This window comes from Plecotus auritus (genome assembly GCF_963455305.1).
Source record: "Plecotus auritus genome assembly, chromosome: 5".
Classification (NCBI taxonomy): Eukaryota; Metazoa; Chordata; class Mammalia; order Chiroptera; family Vespertilionidae; genus Plecotus; species Plecotus auritus.
This window is the reverse complement of record NC_137776.1, coordinates 23,988,706-24,002,596: the sequence shown is the minus strand read 5'-3', so window position 1 is coordinate 24,002,596 and position 13,891 is coordinate 23,988,706. Positions and strand designations below refer to the sequence as shown.

General features: G+C 52.7%; 1 protein-coding gene across 2 annotated transcripts; it reads right to left on the bottom strand.

The window, feature by feature from the left end:
- Positions 1-2,707: 2,707 nt before the first annotated feature.
- On the bottom strand, positions 2,708-11,370 carry DES (desmin; the record flags this gene model as incomplete). Of its 2 annotated transcripts, XM_080670988.1 has the most annotated exons (10): positions 2,710-4,289; positions 4,500-4,582; positions 6,315-6,358; positions 7,994-8,032; positions 8,271-8,491; positions 8,901-9,026; positions 9,188-9,349; positions 9,488-9,583; positions 9,708-9,768; positions 10,694-11,271. In XM_080670988.1, 10 exons carry the CDS (start codon positions 11,269-11,271, stop codon positions 4,248-4,250), a joined length of 1,452 nt encoding a protein of 483 aa, XP_080527114.1. In that variant the 3' UTR covers positions 2,710-4,247. The 2 variants fall into 2 exon arrangements, with proteins under 2 accessions (XP_080527115.1, XP_080527114.1); XM_080670989.1 differs by lacking the exon at positions 7,994-8,032 and having other exon boundaries at positions 2,708-4,289; positions 10,694-11,370.
- Between the last annotated feature and the right edge of the window lie 2,521 nt (positions 11,371-13,891).

Here is a 13,891-nt window from a genome sequence, read left to right as displayed (position 1 = left end):
GCATGCATTGATGTGCAGGCAGAGGTGTGTGGGCCTGTGGTGTGTGGGCCTGTTCCAGTCATTGGCGCCCTCTCCTGGAGGAGCCTGCACTAGCTGTGACAGCAAGAAGCCACCATACTGGCCAGGCCTGTCACCCAGGGCAGCTGTCTGCAAGGTGCTCATCTGTCCCTCAGAATGGGCCCCACAGTGCCCCGCGGCCTGGCGCCGGGCTGGGTGTGTGCTGCCAGTTTGCCCTGACTAGCAATCACAAGCCTATGGTGTCATGGAAAGAGATCTGGGCTCCGGAGGCCAAGGAACCTGGGGCCCAGTCCTCCTCTGCTACGGATATGGGCAGTTCACCCCACCTCTCTGGGCAGTGGGGAGCTCCTCTTACTCATAATGATACACCACATACCTGGAACATGGTCAAAGCTCAGTAAATGTTGGTTGAATCAGTGAATGAAGTGGGGGCCATGGGCCTTTCTGATAAATATTTAATTTAGAGAAAAGCAAATAAAAGTGCCCAGTGGGTATTCATTCAACAAGTACTTAAATATTTAATGAGCACCTTCTATGGACCAAGCACTCTTATGGGCACCAAGGATATAGTTAGTGAATAAAAACCTTGCTCTTGGGTAGCTGACATTTTAGGTGTTGAACAAAAGGTCACTGATGTATTTGCATATGTGTCCTGGGCAAGCTTGTGGTGAGAGGAAGATGAGAAAGCGGTGAATGGGTGTGATGCATTGTCTCAAGGGGCTGAGAGGGTAGCCAGAGTGGACAGACAGGGTCAGAGAGGGCCCACTGAGGCCTCAGTTTCTGGTTTAGGGATATATTTGCCTCCACAGTCCTTCCTACTCCTCCAGTTGGTCTGGAACTGGTCCCATGGCTCTAGTGGGAAGCTGTCAGTCTTCTGTGAGCCCTCTTATTTCTCAGTGTTCAGAGTCTTGAAGGAGAAGATGCTAAGTGCCCCCAGCACGAGACCCAGATCTTCTTTGGTTTATTTTTGTCCATTCTCTAGGTGCACCGCACCTGTCTCCCCAACCCTTAACTTCCTTATGTCAGTGTCCAGCTCCCAAGGAGGCAGACAAAGCCAAGGGCTCTGAACCAGAATTACTAGTCCCAGGAGGGCTCTGCTCAGAGAATGTGTCCCTACTGAGGGACACAGGGTGGGTCTGGGTCTCCTCTCTGCTCTGAGGACAAGTATGTGGTCATCACAGGACACAGATGTGAGCTGAAAAGGATGTATGCAAAGCTGTCCCAGCTGGAAGGGGCCACCATGGAGGCAGGGAGTTCTCTGACACAGAGACTTCCAAGCAGAGCTCGATTATTGCTCATCAAGGCATTGGAGCAAGGCTGGGGAGGGATTTCATCAGAGTGGGGATCATTGCCTTTGAGGTCTGACTCTGAGTCTAGGATTCCTACTCTCCCTCCACCATAGTGACTAGTCCACATCTAAGCTTTTCTTTGGAGGATGAGGCTGACTCCCAGACCTTCCCTGACCTATGTGGCCCTTTGTGCTTTGAGGGGTAGATGAACGCACATAACTCATTCAAGGGAAAGAAGGCACCAAGAGGCTCCAGAAAGTACTCACAGATACATACATCACCGCTTATCCACCGGGGCCCAGTCTCCCCCAGGTGTTTCTCTCACATAGACTAGGTTAGATTCCAGGGTCCCCAGCAGGCTCAAGGATAAGAAACCTCCTCCTCAATTCCAGTGTGAAGACCCTAGAAATGCCATTTCTAATTTCACCTGGAGCTCTGCTACAGGTTGATAGGGGTAATTCTGGGGCCTGCAGGGTTCACCCCATTGGAGCACTGCGGGAAAGCAGTGACCATGAGTTAATAGTGGACAGTGGCTGAGGGTGGTGACCAGGGTGCAGCCCCAGATGTTCCTAGCGCAAAGGTGAAGAAACACCAAGAAGCCTTGTGCACTGAAAGGTAGCCGGTTCCGATTCCAAACAGGGCACATACCCAGCTTTTGAGTTCCACCCCTGGTTGGGGAGAATATGAAAGGCAGACAATCAATGTTTCTCTCTCACGTCAATGTTTATCTCTCTCCCTCTCTCTCCCTTCCTCTTTCTAAGCATGTCCTCAGGTGAAGATTAAAAAAAGAAAAGAAAGCCCTAGCCGGTTTGGCTTAGTAAATAGAGTGTCCACCTGCAGACTGAAGGTTCCCGGGTTGGATTCCCATAAAGGGCACATGGCTGGGTTGCAGGCTCGATCCCCAGGAGGGAGTGTGCAGGAGACAGAGATCAATGATTCTCTCTCATCATTGATATTTCTGTCTCTTTCTCCCTCTCCCTGCCTCTATGAAATCAATAAAAATACATTTAAAAAGGGGGGAAGGGGACTTTCATAGAGAGAGGGACTACAACCTAGAGGGGAAGGAGCAACTTGTGAGGGAGGAGTGCATCCAAAGAGGGGAGAAAGCCCTAGCTGGTTTGGCTCAGTGGATAGAGCGTCGGCCTGCGGACTGAGGGGTCCCAGGTTCAATTCCGGCCAAGGGCACATGCCTGGGTTGCGGGCTCGATTCCCAGTAAGGGACGGGCAGGAGGCAGCCAATCAATGATTCTCTCTCATCATTGATGTTCCTATCTCTCTCTTCCTCTCTGAAATCAATAAAATATATTTAAAAAAAAAAAAAAAACAAAGAGGGGAGAAAGACACCAGAAAGGCTTTTGGAAGTTTCTGGGGGGAAAAAAACACCACTTAGGAACATCAGGCTAGGCACCCTAAGACGAAAGCCCCATTAGGTTTATTTCCTCTACAGACCATCTGAATTTATTGTGATCTCTACCCTCTTCCCATCTCTAAAGGTTAATCTCTCAATCTGTGAGGAGTGTCAGGAAGGCCGAGACCCACAGGGATCCATCAAGCTTCCTAAATCATTGATCCACCTGGAATTTATTTTTTGGAAGGAATGAAAAGAGTGACAGCCTTCATCCTGTCCTTTGCGGCTACCCATCAGTGTAAATGTTTTATTCCACAATTTCCTAATTTTCTTTTCACATGTCCTATGTTCCTCTCCCATCTTCCCAAATTTCTCTTTAGTGCTTTAGTGTTTGAGATAGCACTGCATTAAAGTGATAAGTTAATGGAGGATGAATGGACAGCTTTAGAGTATTGGGTCTTCTTCTCCAAGAACAAGAAAAAGTTTTTCATTTTCCTTAACATGGTTGTTTTTCCTGAATTGGCTCTTGTGCATAAAGGTGCTCAGGCAGGTATCATGGAAAGGTATGAGTTTCTTTGGGGAAGGAACTGAGGAGGAGCCCTACTTCAGAGCCAGTCTGTGGGGAACTGTGGTGACCTTCAAAAAGAGCAGCCGTGGTGTCCCTGGGCCCTGATGATCTGAAGGGAGTAGGAGGCCCAGAATTGGGCCCTAATAGGAGGTATTTGTGGTTCCCCAACAAATGCCCCGTTCAGCTCCCGCCCCCATATGCTACACACAAACAAGGCAGGGAGGCTCTAGGAGCAGAAGAGGTGACAGGCCCTGGGGGACAGTCTGGCTGGGCAGGAAGGCAGCACAGTCCATCAGGAGAAGCAGTTTAACAGGGTCCGGGGCTCCTAGAGGAGACCTGGCAGTCAAAACAACAGGGGACGTGCTAGGCTTGTGCTTCTCTTTTTATTGTTTCTGTCCGGCCCCTGCAGTGGGGGAGGGGCAGGCACGGGGAGGTGGGCGCCCTGCCACCTTGCCTGAGACCGCTCTGCCTCTGTCCTCTCCTTTCCTCTCAGCATCTCGCCCACCCTCACTCCTTCTGAGTCTCCTGCTCCCACATCTGGCACCTTCGGGGGTTCCCTCTTGCAGCCCCTGCTTGCTAAGCCTGCCCTGGGAACATAAGGGACTATGGCGCTAATTTAGTGCCCTCCAGTCTCCACAGGGACTAGTCCTGGGTCCCAACACCCTGCTGGGGTGAGGGGCCCTCTCCAAAGCCAGAGGCTAGAATCTGAGGTCACGGAGGTGGGGGGGCAGGTCACTGCTCTGCCTTGGCTCCATTCAGGCCCTGCCCAGCACATCCATGGGCGGCCAAGAGCCAGGCTCGCTCACTTCCAACATCCAGGACTCACACTGCTGGGGGCTCCCTGTGCCGGGCAGGGATGGGCCATGTCCCCTGTGGGGACCATGAGGGGGTGGTGAGCGAGGGTCAGAGGCTGTGAGGGGAGACTGTGGCTGGGTGTGGTGCCCTTCGATGGAAGGCAACTGGCTTCAGGAGGCAGTGAGGACAGGGGCGAGGACGGTCTCTGGTGGCAGAGGGGTCTCTGGCTTTAGAGCACCTCATGCTGCTGCTGTGTAGCCTCGCTGACGACCTGGGGAGGAAGAGAAAGACAGTCCAATCCAGTGCTGGCAGGAGAATGGAGCCACGGCCAGCCGCCCAGCCCCCATTCCAGAACAGCAGGACCCCCTCTTCCCTCAGATAGGGACTCAAACAAGCACAGCTGGCAGAAAGCACCTGGCTGACAGCTTCCCAGACACACCCCATGGCCCCCACCAGTAAAGGAACCGGGCAGACTGCTCACCTCCCCGTCCCGGGTCTCAATGGTCTTGATCATCACTGTCTTCTTGGTATGGACTTCGGAACCCCTTTGTTCAGGGCTTGTTTCTGTAACAGACCATCCACATGCTCAGCCTGACCGAGTCCAGACCAGGCTGCTCCAGGGGCTGGGAGTCCACCCCTGGTCCCATGGGGCAGAGAGAAGACTCCACCCCTTCTATATGGACCTGGTACTTTTTCAGCAGGACTTTTATCACTTGTCCTTGAGCCCAGTGAGTGGCTCTGTGGACCCCAGGGTTAGTCCCATGGTTGAGATGAGATCGGAAACCAACAGATGTGCTCCAGATGTGGACTGGTTCAGGAGGGCAGGACCCCTGAGGCCCAGGCCACCCAGCAATTCCATCCCCATACATCTTGCTCCCTCTCCATCCTTGGGCCGCAGGAGAGCCCTGCATGAATTTGTAACCTGACAGTTAGAACCCAAAACCCAGTCCCAAGATATATTCTTGGAGGACCTCATGGTACCCAGCCCCCTTTAAGGCTCTGGATGAGTAACTTGATGTCTTAATGAAAGAGAGACAGACAGGAGTCGGTCACTGATTCATTGTGTTGGTGGCCAGTGACTTGCTCTCTGTGCCTCAGTTTCCTCATTGTGAAATGGTAACGATGATTCTTGCCCTATCATGGCCACAGGACTATTCATTTCAAAAAGCATGAAGCAGTTTTAAATGTAAGGCTCACACTCGGTATCTGTATAAACGACTAACTAAAATGAGAGGTTCTGAGTTTTATAGTGAGGGTCAAGTTTAGGTCCCTGGTACTAAGAGTTTGGTGTTCATGAATCTCCTTAGCAAGCAATCAGCCTGTGATGAACGTTGTAACTCCGTGGAGCCAGCATGTATTTTTCCCTGATGGAAATGAACATCGAAGATATAAAAGGTTTGATCTAGGAAAGGCAAAGCTGCCAAGGACTCTGACTTCCGTTCCTAATGTATCATTATAGTGTGTTTTTCTGTTCTCCAGGGTTGGAAAGCCATGTGATCTGCATATTACTAATGGCAGAATGGCACAATGCCCTAGCAGCTACTTCTTCTCATTGTTTGGCTTTGCTACGGTTTGGCTTCATTGTTATAAACCTAATCCAACATCTTGTTCCAGCAAACTGGAGGTGTGCAACAAGCAGCGGAGAGGGTAGGGGTGGGAGAGGTGGCACTTGGCAATTTGCCAGACAATGGGTGGTTGGTGCCTTATAGGGAGGGAGTAATGTCCTAGATGCTTCTGCTGCCAGGCCCCTAAGGACACCCCCAGTTCCTTCAGAGTTTGGGTATATCAGGAAAAAGAAGCTGTTTGCTGATGCTCAATATTTCCAGAAGGTTCAGGGGACATGGTCAATACAATATCATCCTATATAATAAAAGCCCAGCCACCAAATGGTGGAATAACTAAAACGACCGGTCGAGCAGTCACTATGATGCGCACTGACCACCAGGGAGCAGCTGCTCAGAGGGCAGGTCCACAGCCACTCCACTGACCAGGAGGAGCAGCAGTGCTCCCACCGTGGGCTGATTCCCGCAGGCCACACCCCCACTAGTGCATGAATCCTGTGCACTGGGCCTCTACTGAGATATAAAATAGAATGATCTCTTTGTCAGAAGATCCTCTACCTAACCCCCTTTTTCCCCCCACCCCCCTACTCCCTGGCAGCAGCTCCCTTTCTCTTCTCCAAACCCCAGTCCTGTCGCCACAGTTCCATACTCCCCTCCTGGCTGGCCTTGAGCACTGCCCATGCTGGATTCCTGCCCTCCACCACCCAGGTCTCCACTTGCTAACATACACTCACCACGAAAGTTGAGGGCAGAGAAGGTCTGGATAGGGAGGTTGATCCTGAAAGGAGAGAGATCAAATCCCAAAGGGTTAGGACCCTCGCTCTCTCCCTGTGACCACCTATCAAGTTTGCCCTGATCCTCTCTAAACACCATCCTCAGCTGTCCCAGTCCCAGGGACCCCAGCATTCCAACTGCCATATTGCTCAGGGCATAGAGTCAAAGGCCAACTTCAGCTGTTCCAGGAACTGTCCCTTTAGGAGGGATCACCCATTCCATCTCTAACCTGCTGGCATGACACCAACACCCCCAATCCTGCTGCACTGTCCAGTTCACCAGGATTCCCTTCTTGCTCCTGACACGGCAGGAAGTATGGATAGCAGCTCTGGGGGACATCCATTGTGTACGCCCTTCAGCCAGGGTGGGAACCTCTGGCCTATGCACATGTGAGGCCAAGTTCCAGGAAATGCCATTTAGCTACCTTAAAAGGTCATTATAGCCCTACCCAGTGGTCGGCAAACCACGGCTCGTGAGCCACGGTTTGCCGCTCTTTTGACTAATGAGTTTGCCGACCACTGTACTACACTAAATGTTACCGTGTAGTTGGAAGCTGTGAGGATTAGGCAATTGTGGCATATTGTGTGCAAAGAGGTAAAGGGTAGAATATGACAGTGGTGGCTCGCGAGCCGCATGTGGCTCGCGAGCCGCGGTTTGCCGACCACTGCCCTAGCCGGTTTGGCATAGTGGATAGGACGTTGGCCTGCAGACTGATGGGTCCCGGGTTCAATTCTGGTCAAGGGCACATGCCCGGGTTGCGGGCTCGATCCCTAGTGAGTGGCGTGCAAGAGGCAGCCAATCAATGATTCTCTCTCATCATTGATGTTTCTATCTCTCTCTCCCTCTCCCTTCCTCTCTGAAACCAATAACAATTATATTTTTTAAAAAGTCATTATATAGCCCTAGCTGGTTTGGCTCAGTGGATAGAGTGTCGGCCTGTGGACTGAAGGGTCCCAGGTTTGATTCCAGTCAAGGGTATATGCCCAGGTTGCTGGCTCGATCCCCAGTGGGGGGCATGCAGGAGGCAGCCAAACAATGATTCTCTCTCATCATTGATGTTTCTATCTCTCTCTTCCTCTCTGAAATCAATTAAAAATTATTTTTTAAAAAAGTCATTTATATAGGTGTTACTCTATGAAACCTGAAATGTGTAAGTCTCCATCTAAACATGTCTGCTGATTTCTAAAAACTTCCAATATTATTATTTTTATGAGTATCAATGGACATCTTTTTTTTGAGTTAATGACTTCTTTTAAATTGAAGTTAAGTTTACATACAGTGAAATGCACAGATCTTTAGTGTGCAATCCAGTGAGTTTTGATCAGTGTTTAACTGCAAGTCTAAATAAAGATATAGAACATTTCCTCCACCCCAGCAGGTGACCTCATGTTCCCTTCCAATTGTGTGCTGTCTTCTGTGTCTAAAGGTGAATTGACATGTCTGAGCTTGTCATTCTGATCTTTTCCTATGAGCACATGTATGTATGTGTGTGTGTGTGTGTGCACATGTGCGCCCTCAGTGTACAAGTCTGCACCCTCTCTTCTAGCTTGTCTCTCCTTTATCTGCCCCTCCCTTTCCTACCTCATCATTCCCCACTTTGCTCTCATCTCTCCCTTGACTGGCAGTAATATTTTATTACCGTTTGCTGAACATGGTTTTATGCTGCTGGTTCTTAATTCTGAAGGTAGAAGAGGGAATAGTTATATTTCTCTTTTTATAAAAGCTATTAATTAAATCACTTTTACTCAGGTGGCCTTGGTTAATTCTCTGCTATTAGTGGAGTGGTGGCCTCTTGTATAAAATTGTTTCCAGGTCTTCCAGGTCTTGTTGAGGTGATCCTGAGCCCCCACTATGGCAGGAATGGGGGCCCTAGTACCCCCCCACGACCCCACTGCCAGCCCTGCCTTGCCCCTTACCGGCTCTCCTCGCCCTCCAGCAGCTTCCGGTAGGTGGCGATCTCCACATCCAGGGCCATCTTGACATTGAGCAGGTCTTGGTATTCACGGAGGTGGCGGGCCATCTCATCCTTGAGGTGACGGATCTCTTCCTCTAAGCGAGCGATGTTGTCTTGGTAGCCGTTGGCCTCACTAGCAAAGCGATCCTCTAGCTCCCGCATCTGCCTCATCAGGGAATCATTCTGCAGGGGAGGGATGTCCAAGTCAAGGGCAGGTTGTTTTAAGTGGGGGGACCCTTGGGTCCAGGATCGGGGAAAGACAGCCTCAGGGCTGGGAGACACTCCAGATAGTCAAGCCCAGGAGTTGTCAAACTCTTCTGAGCCAGGGAACCCTGAACTCAAATGAAGTGTTATGTGGAAACTCAGACAATAGAACTGACAAAAGGCAGCACTGATGTTCAGCATCTGCACCCCACACAGGAGCCTCATGATTTCCTGAGAGCCCAACTGGCAATCCACCTGTTCTTACCACTGTGGTAGATTTGAGGGGACAGAGGCCCAGAGAGGGCATGTGTTGGGCCTAAAGTCACAGAGTGAAGGTGGGAGCTATAGGTAGGAAGGGCTGGGCCAGGCAAGGTGGGCAGGGACTCACAGTGCCTTTGAGAGCATCAATCTCGCAGGTATAGGATTGGATCTGGTGCCGGTATTCCATCATCTCCTGCTTGGCCTGGCGCAATGCATCATTGTTCTTGTTGGCTGCCTGGGTCAGGTCGGATACCTAAGTGCAGAGAGGGGCCCTGACATGAGGAGGATGCAGGATGCAGGTGGGGGTGGGCAAGGGAGCATAGAAGCCCTGACTCACCCTCCTCCCCATGGATGGAGCCACAGGAAACACTGCCAAACTGGACTTGAGGGGGACATAGGGGTCAGGCTGCCTACCTTCGACTTGTACCACTCCTCAGCTTCAGAGATGTTCTTAGCTGCAATGGTCTCATACTGGGCCCGGATGTCCCTGAGGGCAGCAGTGAGGTCCGGCTTGGTCATGTCCATCTCCACATGGACCTGCTGTTCTTGAAGCTGGGCCTGTAGCTCTCGGATCTCCTGCAGGGAGCATCTGGGCGTCAGTCCCCTACCAGGCACCCTCACACCCCCATTCCCAGAGCCCAGCACCATGATCCCCCCTTTCCACCTGCTTTCACCAGTGTCTAAGGACCCTGAGGAGGAGGGCCCAGAGCATACCTCTTCGTGCACTTTCTTAAGGAATGCGATTTCCTCATTGAGAGATTCGATCCTGCGCTCCAGGTCAATTCGAGCTAGAGTGGCGGCATCCACATCCTGGGAGAGGTCAAGCAAGCGGGACAGGGTCACTGATCACCCAGGCAGGGCCGAGGGAAACCAGGGGCCACACGGGGGGGGGGGACAGAGAGGTAAGGATCCCGGGTGATCAATGAGGGCTCACCGATCGGAAGGCCGCCAAGTTGTTCTCTGCTTCTTCTTTCAGTTGAATTTCCTCTTGCAGTCTGGTGGGGACAGACAGACAGAAAGAAAAATAGATAGTTGGTGGGGATAAAACTGCCCAGAGAGTGGGCTGAGAACAGAGAAAGGAGGCCTGGCTGCTGGGTAGAAACAGGAGAGGCCCCACCCAATGGGGGAGGGGACAGGAAGTGGCCCAATCTCTGCCCTAGAGCCACACCCTGGAAGTCTATGTCCCCATCAGATTGTCCCCATCAGATCGCTGAGATTAGGAAGCCTGTCTATTTTATCCACCTCTATGTCCCTGGTTCCTGGCCCCAGGTTGGCCCATGTAGGGGTGCGATTAATATTTATGACCTGGGTGGCAGGGTGGTGACTCTGCTCACTTGAGCTGTCAGAAGCAGGACCCATGAGCACTGGTTCATACTTGTTGCCCTTTCCTACTTGGAGCCCAGTGGAACCCACCATCCGGGCCTCCCAGCTTCCTTGAGGACCCCCACCGACTCTCCCCTTTCCTCAGATTATCTGTTCCCCTGTGAAATGGCACAGCCTCAGCTAGGCCCAGGGCCCAGCTCCCCACTCTACCCCCCTCCCCAGGGTCTCATCACAGATGAGCTGAGAGCTACTGCTTGGATTCCCCGACCCCTGCCCTTCCCAGCTGGTCCCAGATTTCCTCCTCTCCTATCAAACCCCCTTTCCCTCAGATTGAACCTGGGCCCCTCCTCCCTCCACCCATCTGCCTGCCTGACCACCATCACCCCATCATCTTAAGATGCTTTTTAAGGGGGCTGTCTACAGGGCCTTCCAAGGTTTTCCATTTCTGCCCCATGATGTCTCCAAGAAAACTCTTTTGCAGAGTGGAGCGCAGGAGAGAGACCTGGAGTCCCTCTCGCTCAGGGGACACAGGCAGATGACCTCCCTGCAAGGCGCCCAGCCCGTGGGAAGGGGTTTCTGGGAGCACAGGGTTCTCACTTGGCCTTGAGACGCTGTAGGTCGTCCAGCAAGTTGTCGCGCTCCAGGTCGACGCGGGAGCGCTGGTTGGTGAGCACCTCCACCTGGCGCCGCAGCTCGCACAGCTCCTCCTCATAGATCTCGGCGACCCGCGTGGGCTCGCGGCCCTTGAGCCGGTTCACCTCGGCGGCGAGCACTGCGTTCTGCTGCTCCAGGAAGCGCACCTTCTCGATGTAGTTGGCAAAGCGGTCGTTGAGCTCCTGCAGCTCCACCTTCTCGTTGGTGCGCGTGGTCAGGAACTCCTGGTTCACGGCGTCGGCCAGCGAGAAGTCCAGCAGCTCGCCCCCGCGGTAGGAGGAGGGCGCGCGGGCCGTCCCCAGCCGGCTGGCCCGCAGCCCGCCCAGGCCCCCCGCCCCGCCCGCCGTGCGCGACATCTGGTACACGCGGGATGTCATCGAGCTCGAGGAGCCCTTGGTGCCGAAGCCAGCGCGCGGGAACACGGGCGAGCTCAGCGGGGAGCCGAGCGAGAAGGCCGGGGACCCGCCGAAGGTGCGGCGGTAGGAGGACACGCGCTGGCTGGAGGAGTAGGCCTGGCTCATCGTGGCGGCGCGGGCGAGGCTGGGAGGCGAAGAGGAGGCGGCGGGCAGGCGGCCGGCTAGAGAGTGGATTCAGCAGGGGACACCGGGCCCCCAGCAGCCAGCACTATTTGTATCCCTCCTGACATCAGCCCCCGCCGCCCCTCCCCTGACAGCTGCAGGATCCGGCTGTCCTGCCAGGAAAGGGCGGCCACTGGCGAGGGGGCGGGGAGCCCAGCTCCCCCGCAAGAGGCCTGTGGGGGGCTTGTAAGGGGTGTGAGAGAGGCTGATCCACCTAGGAGGGCAGAAGAATGGCCGGCTGCCAACAGCTTCAGCAGGGCAGCAAGCACGCCGGAACCCCCAGGCAGGCCCCTTCAGCCTTTGGGTGCTGGCCTCATACTGGCGGTAGTCAGGGGAGAGAGCCCGGGAGAGGCTTCCATTTAGTTTGAGGGTCTCCTTTTTGCTCCAAGGTCATTGCTCCAAGAGACTTTGGGTCATTTCCTGAAGGGACAAGGCCTGTTCTCAAGAAAGGCTCCAAGTCACCATTTTCCCAAAGATTCTCTGGAAGTGGCAGAGGTTTGGGAGGGCTCAGGCAAAGACCAGGAGTCCACCAGCCAGAACTAGAGGAGGAGGGTCTCTAGGCAGCCTGAGAGTGTGAGCATGCCCTAGGGTCTGAGAGCAATCATGGCCAGAGCTGTCCATTGGCACCTGGGTTCTAGCTCTGAGCCTCAGTTTCCCCTTAGACTAGTGTAGGCCTTTTCCTCCCCACCTACTGATGAGGACATGGCCTCAAGTTTATAAGCAACAGAGTGTTTTCCCAGAATGGTCTTGGTGTACTTTCAGTTTCCAATGGCTACGTACACTCTCACCCCCACACCACCAACTTCACCTGGCTTCTGCCCCCTTGTGTCCACTCCAACCCTCTCTGACTCAACCCCATATCCAAATCACCCACGCCCACACACACCAGGGGTTTGTCACGAGCCGCATGTCAACCCAGCCATCTCCCTGACAGCAACAGCTGCCAACCCGAAATACCAGAGCCGGTATTTATAGAGGAGAATGCATGGGTCCAGTAAACAAGAGCACAGAAGAGAAACTCTGGGGGTGGGGGCCAGGTACCTGAGGAGGAGGCATGAGTGTCAGATGGTGGAGGAAGGCTTGGGGTGCTAAGCCCCACTCACTTCCCACCCCCATAATGTTCTAAGCCCCCAGCAGGAATGGAGCCCTGCAAAGGTCTTACCCATCTGCAAGGCACTGGCTGACCCCACAGGACATGCCCACTTCTCCATCAACACTGCTGTCTCTCCACACCTCCACCTGGTGCTCCACAGGCCTCTCTTAGGCCTGACCCTTTTGGAATGCAAATCCTGGAAATAGAGTTCTGGTCCTTCCCTACCTCTGCCATCACCAGCAGAACTAATTACTAGCAGACAAGTCCTTTAATCTCAGTGTCCTCATTGTAAAGAGAGAATACTAGCCTTGCCATGTTTACCCTATACATGTTTGAAGAGCCTCAGGTAACAATATGCAAAAATAATAATAATACCTGACATGTATGAAGCATCTACTCTATGCCACTCTGCTGAAGCAGTCTGACTCCAGGGCCCATGCTTTGTCCCCAGGGTGGGTGTGAATGTGCCAGGTGATCTTAAAGAGCTTTGTTACTGCTGTCTTTTCAAAGCCCTTTCACATTATGTGTCTAATTTTTACCCAAGAGACAAGCTTATGAGGTCGGTGGGGAGTTCCAGCTATTCTTATCCATTCTTGGAGTCACTGCAAGCTGTTGCGTTCTGGTTATTTTTGTGTCTCGTCTCCCAAACTAGATTCTAGACTCCTGGAGAATTTTGGAGACCATGTGGGTTCTTAGTACATTCCAGCAGCACTGTCCTTGTTGTAGTTCAAAGGAGCCTGTGAGCTTCCTTTCTCATTTCCTTATTTTGGTAACAAATGTCACACACACACACACACACACACACACACACACATACACACACACACACACACACACACACACACACACACACACACCAGGAGTGGATAAGTGACTCTGCTCCCAGCCAGTCTTAGAACTTCATCCCTCTTACTGTAGTGATTGGCTCAAAGGGTAGTGCTGGATCTGAGCAGGGCCAATCAGAGACCTTCCCTGGGATTTATAGATGGAACTGGGATTACTAAATTGGAGCCTGTGGCAACCATGTTTCCTACCTGCTGGGAAAGTCTTTCTGGAGGAAAGAGAGGTCAACATGTAAGGAGAGGCAAAGACACCTGGAGAGGAGGAAAATTGCCAGGCAGGCAATCCTAAATTCTAGGCCCTGGTTCTGCAGCTCTTATTCAATTTTATGAGCTCTCTCAGTGTTCTTCCTTGCTTTGAGGCCAATAAACTTTTCCTATTTTTCAGTTAAGGAACTTGGTGTTGGCTTCTGTCACTTGTAGTCAGACAATCTTGACTAATCTACTGTAGGAAACTGCGCACCTATTTCCACAATGCTGGAGATGACAAAACATTTGTGGGGCTCCTCTCTGAAAACAGTTTCCAGTCCACATAAGGAAATTGCCCTTCTACCCCGCACTGTCCACTCCTGTTGCCCATGTGCTACCAACCCCCTGAGCTGCCCCAGCAGGCGAGGGACAAGCCAGCTTC